The sequence below is a fragment of the Haliaeetus albicilla genome, chromosome W (genome assembly GCF_947461875.1).
Source record: "Haliaeetus albicilla chromosome W, bHalAlb1.1, whole genome shotgun sequence".
Taxonomy (NCBI): domain Eukaryota; kingdom Metazoa; phylum Chordata; class Aves; order Accipitriformes; family Accipitridae; genus Haliaeetus; species Haliaeetus albicilla.
The window spans coordinates 1390341-1408339 of NC_091515.1; the positions used below are offsets into that span (position 1 = coordinate 1390341).

Here is a 17999-nt window from a genome sequence, read left to right on the forward strand (position 1 = left end):
TCTCCTTGGCATATAAGGTATGGTTTGGCAGGTTCTGCTAATGTAAATGCATAAACCCTAATAAGCAAAAAATTGGTCTCCTGGAATAATAGCTGAGACCATTTTCATTGCATACTTGGTGCAAACAGTGGCATTTATCAACCATTCATTGCTTTCTCCAAAGACGACAGTCTCCCGTGTAGCTGTGCGTTCACATCTTGGTGGTGAACTACATGCTCCTTTCCCTGGCTCCACTAATAAGCCATGTTCTTTCTGAATCACTCATGTAACGAGCCTTCTAGGCCCGTTAGATAATGCAGCTCAGCTGCAAGGTAGTGACAGTTCAAGCAAGTTCTGAAGAAAAATACCGCTTTTTGGACTATCAGAAATTCTTATCATGATTGTGAGGACAAGGATATAGTCTCACTAAAGACACTATAGCTTTAGAGCTTTACTCACAGAACCATTGAGGTTGGCACCTTCGGAGGTCATCTCGTCCAACCCCTTGCTCAAGCAGGAGCAGCTAAAGCAGGCTGCCCAGGACCACGTCCAGGCGGGTTTTGAGTAACTCCAAGGATGGAGACTCCACAACCTCTCCGGGCAATCTCTTCCAGTGTTTGACCGCACTCACAGTAAAAAGTGTTTTCTTATGTTTCAGTGGAATTTCCGTATTCCAGGCTGTGCCCATTGCCTCAGTTCTCAAGTGGTTTGGGTCACTGACTTCCAGAGGGCTCAGTAGATCTCCAGCTTTCACTGGCAATTTTAGGCAAACACGGAGAGAGAAGGAGGAGCTCACGTGCAGGCAGTGCGTATGCACACATACACAAGACGCATACACAGCACGTACTCATGTGTTCAGGTATTACAAAGGATTGTGATAGACGTGAGATAGCTATAAGAAATGGATTTCTGGGGGAAGCTTCAACACGCTAGTATTGACCTAATTTCTGACACTTCTCAGAAAAAACGGCCTTGCTGTCTTCTGGGAGCAGTTGTCTTTTGAGAGTCGTCTTCTGCTCCTCCCCTCTGTTTCTCCCACCATTTCAGCAGTAGAGTTACCCTTCCACAGGAGGCATCTGCCCTCCGTAGCTTCTCGCCTGTTCTGACTCCTCTCGGTTGTTACCGTTGGGTTTGGCTGTCGGCTGTGGGGTGCTTTTCTGTGTGTTTCTGAACAGAGCTCATCTCAGTCCTGTCCAGGCTGTGACTGGGATCTCAGCATCGCCCGGTGCACAGAGAAATAAAGAGGTTATTTTAAATACTATTTTCTTCAGGTCACCATCATGTTTCTGAACGCGATGATCTCCCACAGTTGCCACAAACCTGCATGGCTGCTTTTGTAGCGTTTGCTGTACGCTGTCGCATTGCTCATTTCCAACAGACCATTTCCAATAGCCTTTTTACTGCCCAGAAGTTACTCGGTTCTCCCACCACCCCCTTCTGACATGTGGTTACCTGCTGCTTTGCAGGGGAATGAATAGCATCTTTAATCACACTTAATTACCATGCAACTGCAGGCAGGAACTTCACGTACAGAACGGCTCAAGATGGAGAAACAAGATCCTTTACAAGCACAGACAGATACAGAACACTAATTATTAAAATAATCACTATTTTCAAAACACACACTACGCAAAATTTAGTCAGGATCTGTATTCTCTAAGACAGCTATTAATTCGTTTCTACAAGTCATAAAATTTCCCTTATTTTGCAAACTTCTTTACAGTATTTCTAGTTGCAATTTAAGCAATCTTTAAGTTGTCTGAATCTCAGAGTTTCAAAATCTAGTGCATCTCACTTGTTTACACTTTGCACAGGCTAATAATTATATTTTAGGTCATTCAGATACAGAAGTAAATAGTTCAGCATACGGATGCACTGAGAAATCAGTGTTTTAACAAACAAGCGCCATACATTTAGACAGCAGATCATTCTTGCTGCATTGCCTGTGGAATTTCTTCACCTGTTTTACTGCACATACTCTCTTGGAAGGTCCAGATAAACACAAGCCCACGATCTGTATATTTTTAAGAGCTTTCACATTCCAGTAAACTCTCGCCACCTGATTTTCACAGAAAGCTCTTTAAATTCCCTCTTGTTAGTAGCGGGAGAAAAAAAGAAATACCTTTACGTCCCACTTGAAAGCCTGTGTTTGAGTATCGCAGCGTTACTCCCTCCATGTCTGGTGCCAGCCTTAGCCATCGGTCCAGCCTGGCATCAGCACTGACCTTAGTGATATTTTTTCTTTGGAAGAAGACACTCTAGCCGTGCTTCTATTGTTGTGTGATTTATTCCTTTGCTGCTTGGCTTAAAAAAGGAGCAATTACTTTTGACAAGTAGAGATTTCAGGGAATGTATGAGGATATGAATCCTACCAGCTATTTATGTATGGAATAATTAAAAACAATGACTAAGTTCTGCTATCAGCCTGCCTAAAAAAAGAAAACCCTCTGATACCTCAAACACACAAGCAACATCAAATGGCTGTAGAGTTGTCGTGGAGCATTCCCTACTTCTTTTCTAATTCTTTGTCTTCGCCCATCTGAGGATGCTTTTCCAGCTTGTTTTCATTCAGCATTAGAACGCTCCCGTGGGACAGCAAAGCGCAGCGCGTTCCAGGTGCGTGAGGATTCGGGCCCCTAAGTCCCACCTGGGTTGTGCGTGGCCCTTAGGTGACGGGCTGCCCCGAGTGCCGTGCGGCTGTTCCCAGGGACGTGGGGCAGAGGACGGATCAGAGCCCCGGAGCCCGGTTCCCTGCAAGAGATGCCCCAGGGAGGCCGGGCTGGAGGGGGCTGGCACGGGCACCCACCGCTCTTCTTGTGCGGTGAGCGGCTCCCGGAGCCGGGTTAGCTGAATCATCCCCCCCAGTCCTCCGCTCGGGAGCAGAAACCCACATTTTCAGTGCAGCTATGCCTAAGTTAGGACTCCGCATCTGTAGACTGGGGGCCGTCGACCAACGACTTGGCAATGCCTTGTGGTGTGTCTTTCTCGCTTCCCCTTTCCTGTTTTGCTTGATTGTCATTGTTCCCCTTTCGCAGCTTTTTTTCCCCGTAACTGACTTGTGTTTTGCCGCAGTCTGCGGCTGGCGTTATGATTGCTCTGGTTAGAGGGCGAGGGCTCGGCGTTAGGGGTTGGAAGTGTCCCTCGCAGGTGGAGGAACAGCACTCGAGCCCTTTCATGCCTCTAAAACGTGTGTTTCATTCGGCTGCAGGCTGTGCTTCCCCCGTGCAGCCATCCTGCTCCGTCTTGTGTGCTCAGCCTTCTTCAGCTTGGGAGCAGCATTTTTAAAGCATTTTTTTCCCCCGCTCCGGCTTTGAAAAGTGCTGAACACATTGTTGGTGCTTAACAAATAATAAACAATAATAACACAGGAGCCAGGTATTTCTTTGTGCCTTTGCAGCAGATGAGGGGCATGTCTGCCAGGCATTCGAGTCTTGCTGCAGTATGTTTAGCAACAATGGAGAAGTTAATATTTTTATTTCGTTTTGAAGTTAATGACAGAATATAGCCATCTGTCTGCATGTTTATAGGTCTGTCTTTTTTTTTCTTTTAAACTATTTTCTTTCTTTGAAAATGGATCCTGGTTGACTGTCAGGAGAAAACATTTTTTTTTTAAATAGTAAAGATATAGGGTATGCTACAGTTAGAATTATGGGTATTTCCCACATCCTTGTCTTTCAAAAGTGTCTGGGGAAAAATGCATATAAAGCCTAATAAAAACCAACTGTATCACTGAAATATAACTCTCTTGGGTATTTCTCTGTCTCTTTTTTTTTGCATGCTCTATAATACACAGTGTTACCTTTACATTGGATAACAAGGTGCTGTGACAAATCCAATTTTTGAAGAGAGTTATATTTTTATTTTTTCATGTAATGCAAAAAATGGCAATTAACTGCCCAGCATGTTATAGCCATCTACAGAGAAAATTAGCAAGAAGCTGCCCATTGCTGTATGGCACCTTACCGTCATGTCTTCCCCATGCCATGGATGGAGTGATGGGCTACTGCAGCTTACCCACATAGTCTTTAATGTTATCTGTTGTGAACAAGAAGATAGGAAACAGGTTGTTTCCACTGTTTGAAAATCCTGCTTGCCTTCTTGGTCCTGAAAAGTAAAGTTTTAAGAACCTCAGTCAAAGGTTTTGTGAGGCCATCTTGTGTCATCAAGAAGAGTCGCCCGTGTCTTACCCTCTGCCTACGTCTTATAGAATCATAGAATCGTTTAGGTTGGAAAAGACCTTGGTAACAGAGCTCCTCTGCCTTTTTTTAACACCCTTTCAGTGACTGTTGTCCAAAACAGTACTCGGTAGTTGCATCCTGATTCACTGCTCCCCTGTTTTTTTAAACCTTGGGCGTGGAAGAGTGATCATTTTCCATGAATCCTTACTATTTTCTTTTTAATATGTATTTCCAGTTTAAATCAGTCATTTTGAGAAGTTTCATTCCACGATGACCAGTCTTGGACGGGCTTTGCAAAATGATTGATTCCCAGCCCAGCTTTGGAAGACTTGTGAGAAAGCACATTTGCAGTTAGTGCAAGTCACCACTCTGCTCTTCTGGCAGCATCAGCAGAGTTCTGTAGCAGCTATATCTTTCTTCATCCCCAGGCATGAGATACGGGAGTCACATATGGAAATTTCTACTGCTTGTCATATTTTATGGGCACATGGCACATCCTGATATCGTAACGATAGATTTGACGTGATTGTACACGTGTAGAGCAGCACAGACAGTTTGGGAATTGGAAGTGTACAATAGGAAGACACCTTTTGCTGAGTATTTTTCAGCAGCCCAGCAAGGATGAATGAGGCTTCTTCCTCATGTACCCTTGCTGTTCTGTCTGGATAGAACAATGATGCTGTGCCAGTTACTAGAATCTTACTCTGAAGTTACCTGGTGTTGCAAATCTTGCCATGTAACTTCTGGCTCTTTGCTTTTTTTCCACCTTCCTTCCTTTATCAATTCAGTTGCTCTAAGATACCTTGTATGTATAGGACGTTAAGTAAAATCAAGAACAAAGCAGTATCTCTGAAACTTTGCTCTCCTCTGTGCTTTTGTTCAGCCTGGTATTTCTTTTCTGTAGAGTAATTCAGCGTAGTGGCTTTGAATTATTTTTTTTTTTACTTATTTCTTTCGGGTAAACTTATTACCCATTTTGTGACAACTTTTGTCTCTAGTATTAGTCTGAAGTGGTTGTACCACCCCTGCAGAGCTCTACTCCACATCAACTCTTTTCTGCATCTTTTGACTATGAAGGCATTGCTGTAGCTTGTGTTAGTGCCGTGAGTGCAAGCTGGAGTAAAGGACCCTGTAAAGGAGACGTAAGGGAAGACGCAGAGGGAGGCGTGTCCCCATGCAGTCCCATACTGGCTTATTTAAACCAGCATCAACCTGCATGGGCACTGGCTTTGACTGGGTGGCTTATGCTCATTTCCCTGAAACCAGCAGTATTGCGGAGCGGGAACAACGCTTCTCTCTGCAGGGTAGGCAGGATAAAACATTACCTCCACAACCGCAGAGATCCTCCTCCCCTTTGCCATGCAAAAAGGAGGGAGGAAACGCACCGTTTGGACAGCGAGTGGGATGCGTAGAGGGTCTGCTCTTCCCCAGCACCTGGAGTACCACCTCTGTGGGAGCCCAGTGGGCGAGATTAACTGGAATAAGTGCCTGCACAGCCTTTTGGACTGAATCAAGCACCGTCTTTTTTGAATTAAATGAAGGTGCCTCTATTTACAGGCACGTTGCTCCTCCCTGAATTTGGGCAGGTTACTAGATACATCTGCTTAAATTTGTATAATAGAGATTATATGAACAGATGAAAATTGTACTGTAAGGGCGAAGTGTTGCTGACTGTTTTTCTTCGTACATGGGAGTACTCGGGTTGCTATATTTGCAGTACATCTGCCTGGAGTAAGAAATCCCAGGTGTTCCCCCGGTGAGCGCAGGAAGGTGCTGCAGTAATCCCGGGTGTGCGGGCACGGGCAGGCGTTGGATGGGCGCTGCGTACTAAGGAGACAATCCTGAAGAGAGGCGTAGACCAGAAACGTGAAGGTGTCGAGCATGGGCAGCGCCTGGCACGGGTGAAGAAGCCGCTGGGTGATCTCAACGCACCGGGCAGTGAAACCGTAGCTCCCATTCCCTCCCAGCCAGCGCAGCTGGGGATGCACTGGGGCCAGCCAGCTCCCGGCGCACGCTGCAGCGACACGGATGCGGCCGCAGCATTTTGTGCTTTGGCCTTCCACTGAATGCATGCGGTCTTCATTTTTACTTAAAAGCCTTGGTTTTTTCCTCCTGCAGTGCTGACCTACCTGGGAGGCAGTTTGCAGCGCGGCAAGCAGGAACGGGCCGGGGTGGCATGCTCCGCTCTGACTCGCTGAAATACCAGCTTATTATATTTTTACCTGTGTCAGCATAAAAAGATGCTTTTTTTCCCCCTTCCAATTTCTCATAGCAGCTGAATTTGCCAATTTTGTTGTTGTTGTAGGTTGACTAATTTTTTGTCCTGTCTTAAGCGCAAGGTGACCTAAACTTCACAGGCTTCGCTTGAAATGAATATGCCTTTGCACTTTATTCAGCCTCAGCTACGTGCTGTGTTAGAATATATCAGTTTCCATTGAAGAGCATGTACTTCAGCTGTGCGGAAAAAGACTGCGAGTAGCAGAGGGAAATTTAAAATAGAGGAAAAAAGAAAGTTCCTGTTTTAAATACCACGAGTGTCATTAGTTGGTTTTAGGCGTGTTTGCATAACATGGTTCTGTAAAAACTAAATGTGACTTTATAACACGGAAAACATAAGGCTCCTGTAACATGAAACACGATTTTGTTACTCAAAACTGCTCAAGTTTAAATTTTTAATAGCCCTTTCCCAAGAAAATGATGGCAACATACACCAATGTCATGTCTTTGCATCGTTCCTATCTATTCACTTGCTTAGGTCCTAGGAAGGTCATTGCCGATCTTCTGGAAAGAACCTGGTTTTTTCCGTTGCCTTCTCATCCGAGCGGGAATACGTCCATCCTTTCTCCAGCTTTTGTGTTCCTCTGGGGAGAGCTCTTCCCCGTCTCGGGGAGCTGGAAGGGCTGCGGAAGGTGGGGCGGTGGGGGTTCCTCCTCCCCCGGCCCGCTCCGCTGGGCGCCCACCTTGGCTTTGCCGGGTCGCAGCGTGCCGCTGCCTCGGGCACACAAGCGTGACTTATTTCCAGTTCTTGCGTACCGTTAGCTTCAAGTCCCACTTCTTCCCTCCGCTTCCTTTGCAACGAGCGACGGAGGTTTCACTTCTCTGCTCCTGACCCCGGAGCAGGCACATGCTCTTTCACGTCAATGTGAGCTCTAACTAATTAAGCATCCTTTCCAAACCTGTGTGACGCAGATACACATTAGCCATCGGCCTCGTATGATGCTAGATCATTTGAGGACATGCAAATGGCTTTTAGTCTGAGGATAATGATTTTTTTCCCTACAAAACCTTGCTTCCCCACCGAAAAGGGGGAGGCCGTTGTTTATCTTTCAGGCTGATGAATAGTAAGAAGTTAAAAAAAACATCCTCTGAGCCACTTAAAGTATTTAGCATCGGTTTTGTTATTTTTTGGACAGGAAGTTTCTTTGGTCTCTCAGATGTTTTTATGGTAACTTTTCTTTGGTTAAAAGTATTGCTAACATAATTTCAGAAAAACGCTGTTTCCCCTGCATTTGAACTTCTGTAAGCCTTTCCTGTGTTCTCATATTCAAAGGGAAAACAATAATTATATCATTAAAAATGGGAATTCAGCCACAAAACACCTTTTTAAGACTGAGGCATGTCAGGATATTTTACCCTGTCTGAGACAACTTGAGCCAGGATTTTTGTTGTAAGCTGTTTGTAGTCGAATGCTTACACAGGGAAGAGTGATGATAATTGACTTGTTAGGTTAACAGGTCTTTTTTTAGGGTTTGTAATAATTTGCCAGAGAGGAACATTTTGAAGCAAGTAATGGTAGGACATCCTTACTGAATCATGTTGAAGTGCTTACTTGAACTGAAAAAAAGCAGAGCCCAATGAAGCAGCTCTTGCCAGCAAGTCTTCAGTATTTTTCTCAGGGAGAAATAGTGCAAAAAAGTAGTTCTCTGCACAGCGTTCTTTTCTGCATGTCATTAATCCTCACTGTCTCCTATCCATCTCCCCCCCCCCGCCCATAAGTGACTTCAGTGCTGATACCTACCAGATGGTATAGGATTGGAGATGTTTGAAAAAGTGGGCACTTATAGATGTTCTGAACTTCAGCGTTGCATGGAAATACAGATATTTGTGTACTGGGAGGTACTGTGAAAAGCAGGGATACCAGGACATGTGTTCCATAATTTAGTGAGCGGTTCCAGTATATATATACTGACAAATACTGTGTTTATCTGATTATTAATCAACCCTACGTAAGTTATGGTGCCCTTTTTTTACAATACATTAATATTCTGATGCTGTGTCCTTTTTCATACCTGAAGCATCTTACCGTATGTATTTAGCTTGCATTTTTGAGTGGAATAGGTATGGAGGGATTATCTGATAAATTCGGAAGGTGTTGCAGATCAGCCGAACTCTCTGACGATGTGGCAAGCCTGTTTTCTAGCAGCACTGTGGTGCTCTGTAAAAATACAGCAGACAATGCTTTGCTATATTCAGCAATCCCCGAAAATCCAGCTGCTGTCCTTGGGCCAAATTCTTCCCTCATTAACACCCAGGAGGCCCCTGGTGACTTCAGAGGATTTATCCTGGGCTAAACTGAGGGCTGTTTAATTCCGTACCAAATCTTCTGTCCTGGAAAATGACTCTACGAATGTGCTTCAGATAATATTCACGTTAAGCCAAACTGGGTCCATGTTTTTGTACAAACTGAGTAGCTACAGTTGCTCTAAGCTTGCTTCATTTTCTTGATTGCAGAATCTTTTAAATGTTACCGCACAGCATCACGGTATGCAAAGATGCGGGAGCACTCTCAGGGTCCGCGGCAGTGGATTTTCACGACGTTCAACCGACTGCGGATCGTTCTGGGGTGAATTTTCCCAGTAAAGGGCTGCTGTGCAGGGCCCCGTGGCTCACCTTCTCAGCTCCGTGCGGTTCCTTTCTGACATGGCGCCGTTACAAACCGGGGGGCCCCCACCAAAATATTTTGGATTATTTCCCCTCGCAGAGGGGGCTGAAGTAGGGGTTTAATCCAGACCGCCCGGGCGCCCGGGGCCGTCCCCGGAGCAGGGCGCAGCGGCTGGAGCGCGGCCGCAGCCGGCAGCCCCGGCGCGGGGATAATCCTCGCTGGGAGCCACGCAGAGCAGCTTCAGCCACTGCAAATATTGGAGCTGGTACTGCACTGCGCCTCGGCCATCTGCAATATCAGGATGTTGCAAAAAACGGCTAAAACCCAAACCCAACTCTTTTCGTGGGCACGGTTAGCAGCACGGGAGAACTTTCTAACCGTAAACCGCTGGGCTTTGATCAAAGTCCCTTCGATCGCTCGGTCTCGTCTTCCCCAGCCGCCCTCACCAAATGCCAGCCCTTCTGGGCATTAAGAAACCCAGCAGCTTTGTTAGTTTTTACGGGTTTTTTTGAGGCCCTTCGAGGGTGATCACGATGGCGCGTTCCCCACCCCATCCCCCTTCCCCAGTCACCACGAGGACTTTCCCCTTTTTGCGTTTGTTACTCAGCAGGACATGTTTATATGAGTATTACCTGTATTTAAGCATGTGTTTTTAAACACTATAATCATCTGGCTCAATTTCAGCCTGTAAATGAAAACTATATTCTGAAAGATTAATAACAAAGCAGAGAGAATGTCCTTATTGCTGCCTCCGAGCGAGCACAAAGGAGCCGGGTGGTGCTTTGCTGGGGAGGAGGCGGCAGCCGCACTGGGCTGGACTGGGCGCACAGGATGCAACGTGGGGCTCTTCGGTTATTAGGCTCCGGAAGAGTCACGGAGTTGTATGGGACACCCCATTTCATATATGCACATGTGTGGCGGGGTGTAGGCATCCCTACATACACGTTACATGTCAGATATAAGCATATTTACGACCGTGTTTTGCTGATCTTTGCAGCAGTGAAAGCGCTAGGGTTTTCATTTCAACTGTAGTAAAGGAGGTATTTCCAGCTCCAAGGATTCGAGCGTAAACTGTACGGCAGAAAATCATAAATTGAGCAAAGACTGTATTTTGCAAAACTCCTTAGTGGAGGAGAAAGTCCCTTCTTCCCTTTGAAATTTTTGCGCCTTCTACTTGTTTAGTTGAGGCACGTTTTATCCGTTTTTCCCATATACTAGGAAATGAAATATTTTCGTTATACCAAAGCTTTAGAAAAACAGCAAAGGCTGTGCAATTGGTGGTGAAATCATTCACTGTAAATGTGAAAGATGGGGATTGTTAATGCAAACAAGTAACTAACCTTTAGTGATAATCAAGCAGCAGTATAATAATCTGAGTCATCATGCCTAATGGTGAATGAAGGGATGGGAAGAAGCAAGCAAACACCAAGAGTAAATGTGGGGAAAATTAGGTAAGAAGTTGCAAGTGTTTTTTTCTCCTGCTCACCTGAAATAGATGAAGAAAACAAGCACAGGAACAAATCTGAAATCCTCGCTGGCCAGAGGTGGTTGAACCTCAGCCGCATTTAAGAGCACTCTGTGTCCATGAAATGCTGCTGAAACCAGTAAATGAACTTTGAAAGTTGCTGCTGTTGTGCTGATATTATATTCAGTGCTCAAAAAGCACAACTGGGAAAAATTACTCCAGAAAGGTTTAAACTTAAAGAGCAATTTTAAATTATGCAGAGGAAGAGATAGTGAAAAAATTAAAAAAACCTAGAGAACTAACACTGATGACATTAATGCACAAGGGTTGGTTGAACATGAAAAATTATTTGATAATACCTGCAAGCATTTTTTAATGGAAAAGGTCAAAGTCAAAAGAAAACTGCTGAACACTGTGCACAGCTATCTGAAGGTGCTGCCCTAGAAGGCAGAAGAAATGAAACAAAAGGTTATTTGCCATCAGATAGAGAAAATAAAATAAACATATTAAAATTTCTCTCACTTCATACATGTGAGTGTTCTTGAAAAAAATAAATCTCTGTGAAAAATTAAATCTCTGGGAGAGAAGTTCCTTTGTTCTCTGAAAGTCAAAATTTTTCTGCAAATACTTTTAAGTATTATGGTTGGTTGAGTAAAAAAGGAAAACAGTACCTTAGCTTGAAAACACACTCGGCGAAACCCAGGGAAATTGTTTCTCTGTGTTTGCCATCAATGGGTTGCAATTTACACTTGGCATTAGAGAGAAATACTGGACGTAAATGACACAGAAGATTTTACAGAGAGCTGCCAAATTTCCAAAAGCCAAAGAAAGGAGTATTTGTAGGAATTGGACAGATTATGAACAGATGCCCTGATAGTCACATGATAAGTGGAAATTTAGTTTCATAATTTGATTAAAAACAGAGGATTGAAATCACAGAAGGAAATAACCAAGAAATGATTCAGATGTGTATGCAGCATGACTTAGTTAACTTGACTTAAGTGAAAATTCATAAACTGAGGATAGAGCATGTAGGAGCAGCTGAAATCTGGATGATGAGATATAATCCTGTATCCTGTGATTTTACTAAAGGAGAGGAAACCAGGACAGTTGCAATTAGAAATTTATTGTGTTTAAAAAAAAAAATTCTGAAAAAAATTACCTCCTATTCATCTGTTTCAGCATAAATTAGATGCGATTTCAACAAATTTGAGTTGCTTTGTTTGCAGATTTGCAAGGGAATCGATGTCGAAAAGTCAAATGGAGATGGTTTAAGGGCAATAGGAGAAGAGCAGGGATTTGGCAGGAGAGCGCCAGTCGCTGCCGAGCACGGAAGAGCCTCGCGTTTTAGGTCCAGCATCCCTAATTACCGTGTCGGGTACCTGCACGGCACACGTTAGGTTTTCAGCGTTGAGGACGGTCCTGGTACACCTGCCTTTCTGCTCTTTCTTCCTGGGAAAAACCCCGTAACGAAGTTGGGCGGCAGCCCCCCGCTGGGTGGGTGCCCCCAGCGAGAGCGGGAGCTGCGGGGCCGCGTGCGGGGCCGCCTGCCTGCGCCGGGGCTCGGTGCCGGCCGGGGGCTCCCCGGGGAGGTGCGGGGGCCGCGGGACCGCCGCCTCCCTGACCTACTTTCCCGGCCCACGGAGACGTCGGTGCCGGAGCAGAGGGAACAATGCAGAGAAGCGGCGCTCGCAGGGAGAGCCGGGAAGGCCTAAATGCGAATAAAGCCAGCGAACGAGCTTTGATCTTTATAAAGTGTAGAGGGTTTTAATTTCAGAAACGGCGCGGCGGCGCGAAAAATAGCGGGACGCTCTGTTTTTTAGATAAAGTGCGTGAATTCTCGTCCCGCACGTGAAATTTATTGCTTTTAAAGGGATACACCTTGGGCAAGCTAACTGATGAAGCAGCGTAAAACACGTAGATGTGCCCGCCTTCGCAGCGGCTCCCGGCTCTGCCCCGCACCACTCGGAGCGTGCCGACGTGTCCGCGGGCAGCGGTGGGAGCGGGCTCGCCTCTCTGCCCGCCGCGGGGTGGGTGTCCCCAACCCGCCTGGCGCGAGGACCGAGGGCTGCCTGCAGGTGCCGAGGACCCCGGCCGTCTCAGCCTTCATCCCCGCTCCTCACCCTCTCCTGCTCGAGGGGGAGAAGCCTCCGGACCGCTCCGGCCGGGAGAAAAACCAGGGGGGGACGGCTGCGTGCGACGCGGCGGTTCGCCTCCCATCGTGCCGGCGCGATGCTTCTGCGAGGCTTTCGGCGAGGGGGAACATATGTCCCGCGGTCGCTATACATCGCGCGGGACTGCAGCTGTGCGCGCAGGAACGCTCGAACGTGAGCGCGACCCGCAAACGTCTGGCAATCGTTCAGAAAGGGAGCTTAATCTGTTTTCATCTAAGCCTGTTTTTCTCTTGCCTGCAACATCCCCGTGATGTTGCGTTTGATTCTGGATCACGGTGTAGCATGAAGATGTCAAAAAAAAAAAAGAAAAAATTTATCCAGGTTGTCAGCAAAAAAAAAAAAAAAAAAGGCCATTTCTGAGGTATTTTTCCCTGATCGGTGTTTTCAGAGGCTTTCAGATTATAGGCTTCAAGGCCGTTTTCCTTTAATCTGAATTAACGTTCTATTAGCAAAATGCAGCACTCGGGCTCTAATCTCGCCTGTTTCTGTAACAAAGGAAAAACAAAGTATCTTTTTGTAAACATATTTCCTGCCTGTTAGGTCTGAAACAAATATTTAGGTGAAATTCATGTGATTTTCATCTGAAAAGCAAAACTTCAGGTTTGCAATGGAAACGACGTTTGTTTTTTCCAGGAGGGGTAATATCATATCCATATGGATATTACTTTGTCATAGTACGTGCATATTTTCTCCCTACCCAGCTTTAATTCTTTGTCTAGTTATTCAAATTTTGGAGGCAGGATTCACTAGTCGGTGACTTCTTTTACAAATTGCTAGAAAGAGGACAGGATTGTGTGTAACAATGAGGAAAGCAAAAACATTGCAATTGATAAAAAATACAGCTGCGTGGCTCAATGGGAGAACGGATTTTACTCTGTTGCCTTTTTTTTTCCTTCTGTGATTGTTTTTAGCTCAAACTCTTAAGGTTCAACTGGCAAATTCAATGTATTATTAGCTTTGTTTATTATGGAACAAATAGACTGCAAACCGCACGGGTCTGCGAGTACAGTAGATGCTATAATGCAAGAATATGCCCGCAGGATTTATACGGATGAGCTCAAAGGTTCGCCCCGTCTTGCGTCCTGCCTGCTGTCCTGCTCGCACCCAAAGATAACCTGCTCCCAGGGTGCAGAACGTATACGCACATTAAACCCCTAGCGAAAGACCGGAGAGGAGTTTGACAAATGTAACACTTGGCTTTTAAGCTCATCATTTCTTAGCGGTAAATATTAACTTTGATGCCTAATAGTTCATTGCGTTTCTAAGATCCAATTTGGAGCAAAAGCGAGCTCCAAAGGCTGTGTAATCGATGGCATTGTGGTTTGTAAACGTTTTATCTCTCTCTTTGTTGCAGGCCATTAGCAGTGTGACATGTAGGCTGAACAGTAATAAATGCCCATTGTTCCTTTTACAAGCATCTCGGAATAAGAACATATATATTTTTACCTTGGTTTTCCTCCCCGGAGTGCTGGGTGAGGGCCCCTTAATGCAGGAGCCCACCTCTTTTTTACCTTGTAAGAATGTCTCTGTCCCATAGCAGACAAAGGAGGGAGCTTTTCTCCGGTTTGGGTTGGTTGGTTGTGGGTTTTTTCTTTAAGAGAGTGAAGAAACGAGGCCCTGACAGTTGCGGTGAAAATTTTTGAGATGCGTTTTTAAAAAAAAAACAACCAAAACTCAATCTCTGCCGTAGAAAATGCCCTTTGCGACATAGCACTTGGACGCGAGCTGTCGCTCGAGCGTCGCTCGGGAGCGCGCTTTGCGCGCGGGGCTGCAGCCCGGGTCCCCGCCTGCCCCCGCAGCGGGGACCCCAACCCTGGGGTGGGGGGACCCCCGCCGGCACCGCCAGCCCCCGGGACAGCGCCGGGCCCGGGGACGCTTTCCTGGGGGGAAAGTGTGGAGGCGGCGGTGGCGACCAGCAGCTACCTGTTAGGTCAGGGGGAAGGAACTGTCCGGAGAAGGTGCAACCGGTGGCCTGGAGGAGTGTTCGGCCGCTCGCCGAACAAAAGGCGCGCAGCCCTCGAGACCCGTACGTGTGCTCCCTCCTAACAGACCAAGGCGAGTTTGGGGGTCCTTTTCTGTAGAAACCTCTGCATCTTCTTGTAGAGAAAAACATTTGGGTGAAAATACACAAAAACAACATAGGGTCTGTGTATGTTTTATGCTCCTGAAGTGAATCTTGTTTAATCTAAAATAGTTTGCAAACGCTGTCTTATCTACGTTGGTTTTTTTTAAGTCAAATGAAATGTAGTAGGCTTGGTATAGGAATTTATACAGCTGATGGCTCTAAGTCTTTCAGACTACCCGACATATGGATAAACCATGCACAGATTTAGCAGGTCTGTCTTTATGTTAAAACGTATACGTGATAAAAATATATGACTGAAGAGAATTTCTGCGGTTAGCGCTGTTTCATTCTGAAATGCTCCGAGACATTCAATAAAATTACATTTATTTTCAGAGGATATTCACAATGAATCGATAACCCTTTTTTCCAGAGAGTTTTTGCATATATTTCTCTACCATTATGCAATAGACTTGCAACCATTTTTGCCGGTGCAGGTGTTGTTTATTAAAAGGAGCATAGTCATTGCAGGTGTATATTAGACATTAGCTGAACGTAAAGATATTAGCAAAAAGTGCCTTCTGACTGGCATTTTTATATTTTTACGTCTCGGAGGGGTCTGTAAAGGCAGATGCTAGGCTGCACACCAAGAAAGGGTTTCAGCCCCAATCAGTCAGAGCCCATTTGTCCATCCCTTGTCAGCGAGTCTCATTTAGTCTCTCTGGGAAAAAGAGGAATATAGTTTTCTAGAATCAAAAGTTATCTTTAAATGTTTTTAGAAGTATAGTCAAGGAGTAAGGATGTTTTAATTTCTGATTTTCCAGCTCATGGGTCATATTTGACCAACTGCTTTCAGCAGAAGACATGCCACTTTGTTGAGCTATTTAGGAATCAAAAAGACTGTCTTAATTTAAAACAAGGAGCCTTTGTTTTAGTTGGTGACTGCCTTGTGAAATTTTTCAGTTCTCAGCGGGTTAACCAGGGAACAGGGGCAGAGTCATAATTGGCCTATTTAGAGTATTTTGCATGTGAATAGTGTGTTAGTGAAGCATTACTAAGTCTGTTGTGAGTGACATGGTGATTAGAATTTAGATTAGGGAAAACACATTCTGTACTTTATCAAGTACAGTAATTAGTTCAGTCAGTAAAAGTTGATTACAAGTAACGATAAAGTTAGATTTTTGGTACTTAATTTTAAAATTTCTTTATTAAATGGTAAATTTGTTCTTAATATAAATGGTAGTATCTACACCTGTTATATTGCGTATCAGAATAATTAAAAGAACAATGTGTTCAATGCAGAGTATAATCAGGGGATTTATATATTATGGGTAAGTTTCAACGTAGTTTATAGCAAATAGAACATTACTCAGGAAATTGTTCTTCTGTCATAGTCTCTTAAAGATTTATAATTTTTCTTATAGCGTGGGTCAGATAATGTTTTCTGTTGTTTCATAGAAACCATAGTCCTTTTGTAGCTGAGAAAACGTTGCATTTACTGGGATGCATCTTGTTAGTTAATGGTACAGGCATAAAATGGATATATTGAAAGTCCTTTGCTGCTGCTACTGCTACTGCTATACAATAGCGTTAATTGTTTTTGGTTTTCTGAGGTGCTTTTTCTTCTGATAGCATTGCAAAAAATATTAATAATGCACAATTTCATTTTCACGTTTTAATCACATATTATGTACAGCCTGCTGTGCAGATTTTTATATTGCAAAACCTGATATATTTAATTCACAGATATGAATTTTTCCTTGCACGGGGATAGACAATGAAGCTGTTTCATGCACACTGAAGCAACCGCTCTATCAACAGCAGGATTTTTTTTTTTTTTAAGTTTTATTATTGTTAAATCCGTGCAGTTAACTGTCTTGTTTGCAGTGAAGAAACTAAATTACCTTCAAATATATTAACAGAGCTCCAAAAGTTTTTAAAACACTGATTGCATTTGAATAAGTAGGCAATAAGTCTCCTTTAAATGTAAATAATCGTATTTTAAATTAATTACTTTGTGTTTTCCAAGTAAAGGAAGAGAGGCTCAACTGGAAATTTTTGTGATGTCTCCTTTAAAGATTTGGCAGGTTCTTGTTTCCATGTTTCAGTTGCTTATGAAGGTTTCTTTGCTGTGTTATTTTTAGGAATGAGAAATAGCTAATGATGAGGAAAGTCGGATTTAACATGCACACGCACACACGTATATATTTTTAATCTTTTAGCAAAGTCTCCTTGGAGGTGACATGGATATTGGCAACCCAGGAGCGCTCTCCCCCACTAAGCCTGGCTCCCAGTACTATCAGTATTCTAGCAATAACCCCCGGCGGAGGCCTCTCCACAGCACCTCTATGGGTGAGTGACTTTGCGTTCAACCTTTTTTTTCCATTTCAACAAATAATTGGAGTTTCGTCCTGTTTAGCAATACTTTGAAATAAATACAATAAGTGGCAGAGCGTATGTGTACGCCGCCAGGACTCTCGGAGGGGTTTATTTAACGTTAGCTGATTGTTCCTCTCTGTCCTCTTTGTTGAGCACGCAAGGAGCCTTAAAAAATCGTGTTTTCAAAGCAAATCCCTGTAAGGCAAAAACAAAGGGCCTAACACTCGAGATCAAAATATGAACAATTTTCCAGCATTTTGCTGTTGGACGTAAGAGCGGTGGCATCCGCTCGGTGTTACCAAAACTGCTGCAAGCCTGGCGTGAGACGGCGGGCAGGGCGATTAGCAGCTGGCTCTCTTAGAAAATATCTGTGCACAAAAAAAAAAAAAAAAAGCGCCTGTCTTACGAAGACACCGTTTTGTCTTTTTACAGAAGTACAAACAAAGAAAGTTCGAAAAGTTCCTCCAGGTTTGCCATCTTCAGTAAGTACCGCTCGTCTGCTCGCTTGCTTGCGATCGCGGTGGCTTTGTTCGGTTGCAGGCAGATAGACACGAACCCGCTCCCGGGCTCGCAGAGCGCTTGGCGCTAAAGGCAGAGGACAAGGTAAGGAGAGTTAAAAAATCTCGCCGCTTGTCCCGACTTGGAAGTGATTAATTGCACGGTGGGGACGAGCGTGTGTTGCCCATGTGGATTTTCAGCGGCGGACGCCGAGGAGCTGCCGTGGGCGCGGGCGGCGCGTACCTGCGCGGGGCGAGCATCCCTTCCGCGTGCCGGTTAGCTTTTTTGTCGGGCTGATGATGATTTATGGCTTTGCATGTTCAAAGAGATGCGCGGAGAGGATTTATGAGAAATTTCTGTGGGTCTCAGCCCGGGATGTGGG

The 17999-nt window shown here is 44.8% G+C and overlaps 1 protein-coding gene across 21 annotated transcripts in view; it reads left to right on the forward strand.

Moving 5' to 3' along the window:
- TCF4 (transcription factor 4) overlaps nt 1-17999 on the forward strand; it is a 246577-nt gene that overhangs the window by 132034 nt on the left and 96544 nt on the right. For 17 of the 21 annotated variants that reach the window (XM_069775312.1, XM_069775317.1, XM_069775314.1 and 14 more), the window contains 2 exons: nt 16963-17092; nt 17552-17601. The exons of 3 other annotated variants lie outside the window; for them this stretch is intronic. In XM_069775312.1, coding sequence (XP_069631413.1) covers nt 16963-17092; nt 17552-17601 — 180 coding nt within the window. Of the gene's footprint in view, nt 1-16052; nt 16072-16962; nt 17093-17551; nt 17602-17999 lie in introns of those variants that run through there. One more of the 21 variants, XM_069775323.1, reaches the window with a different exon arrangement.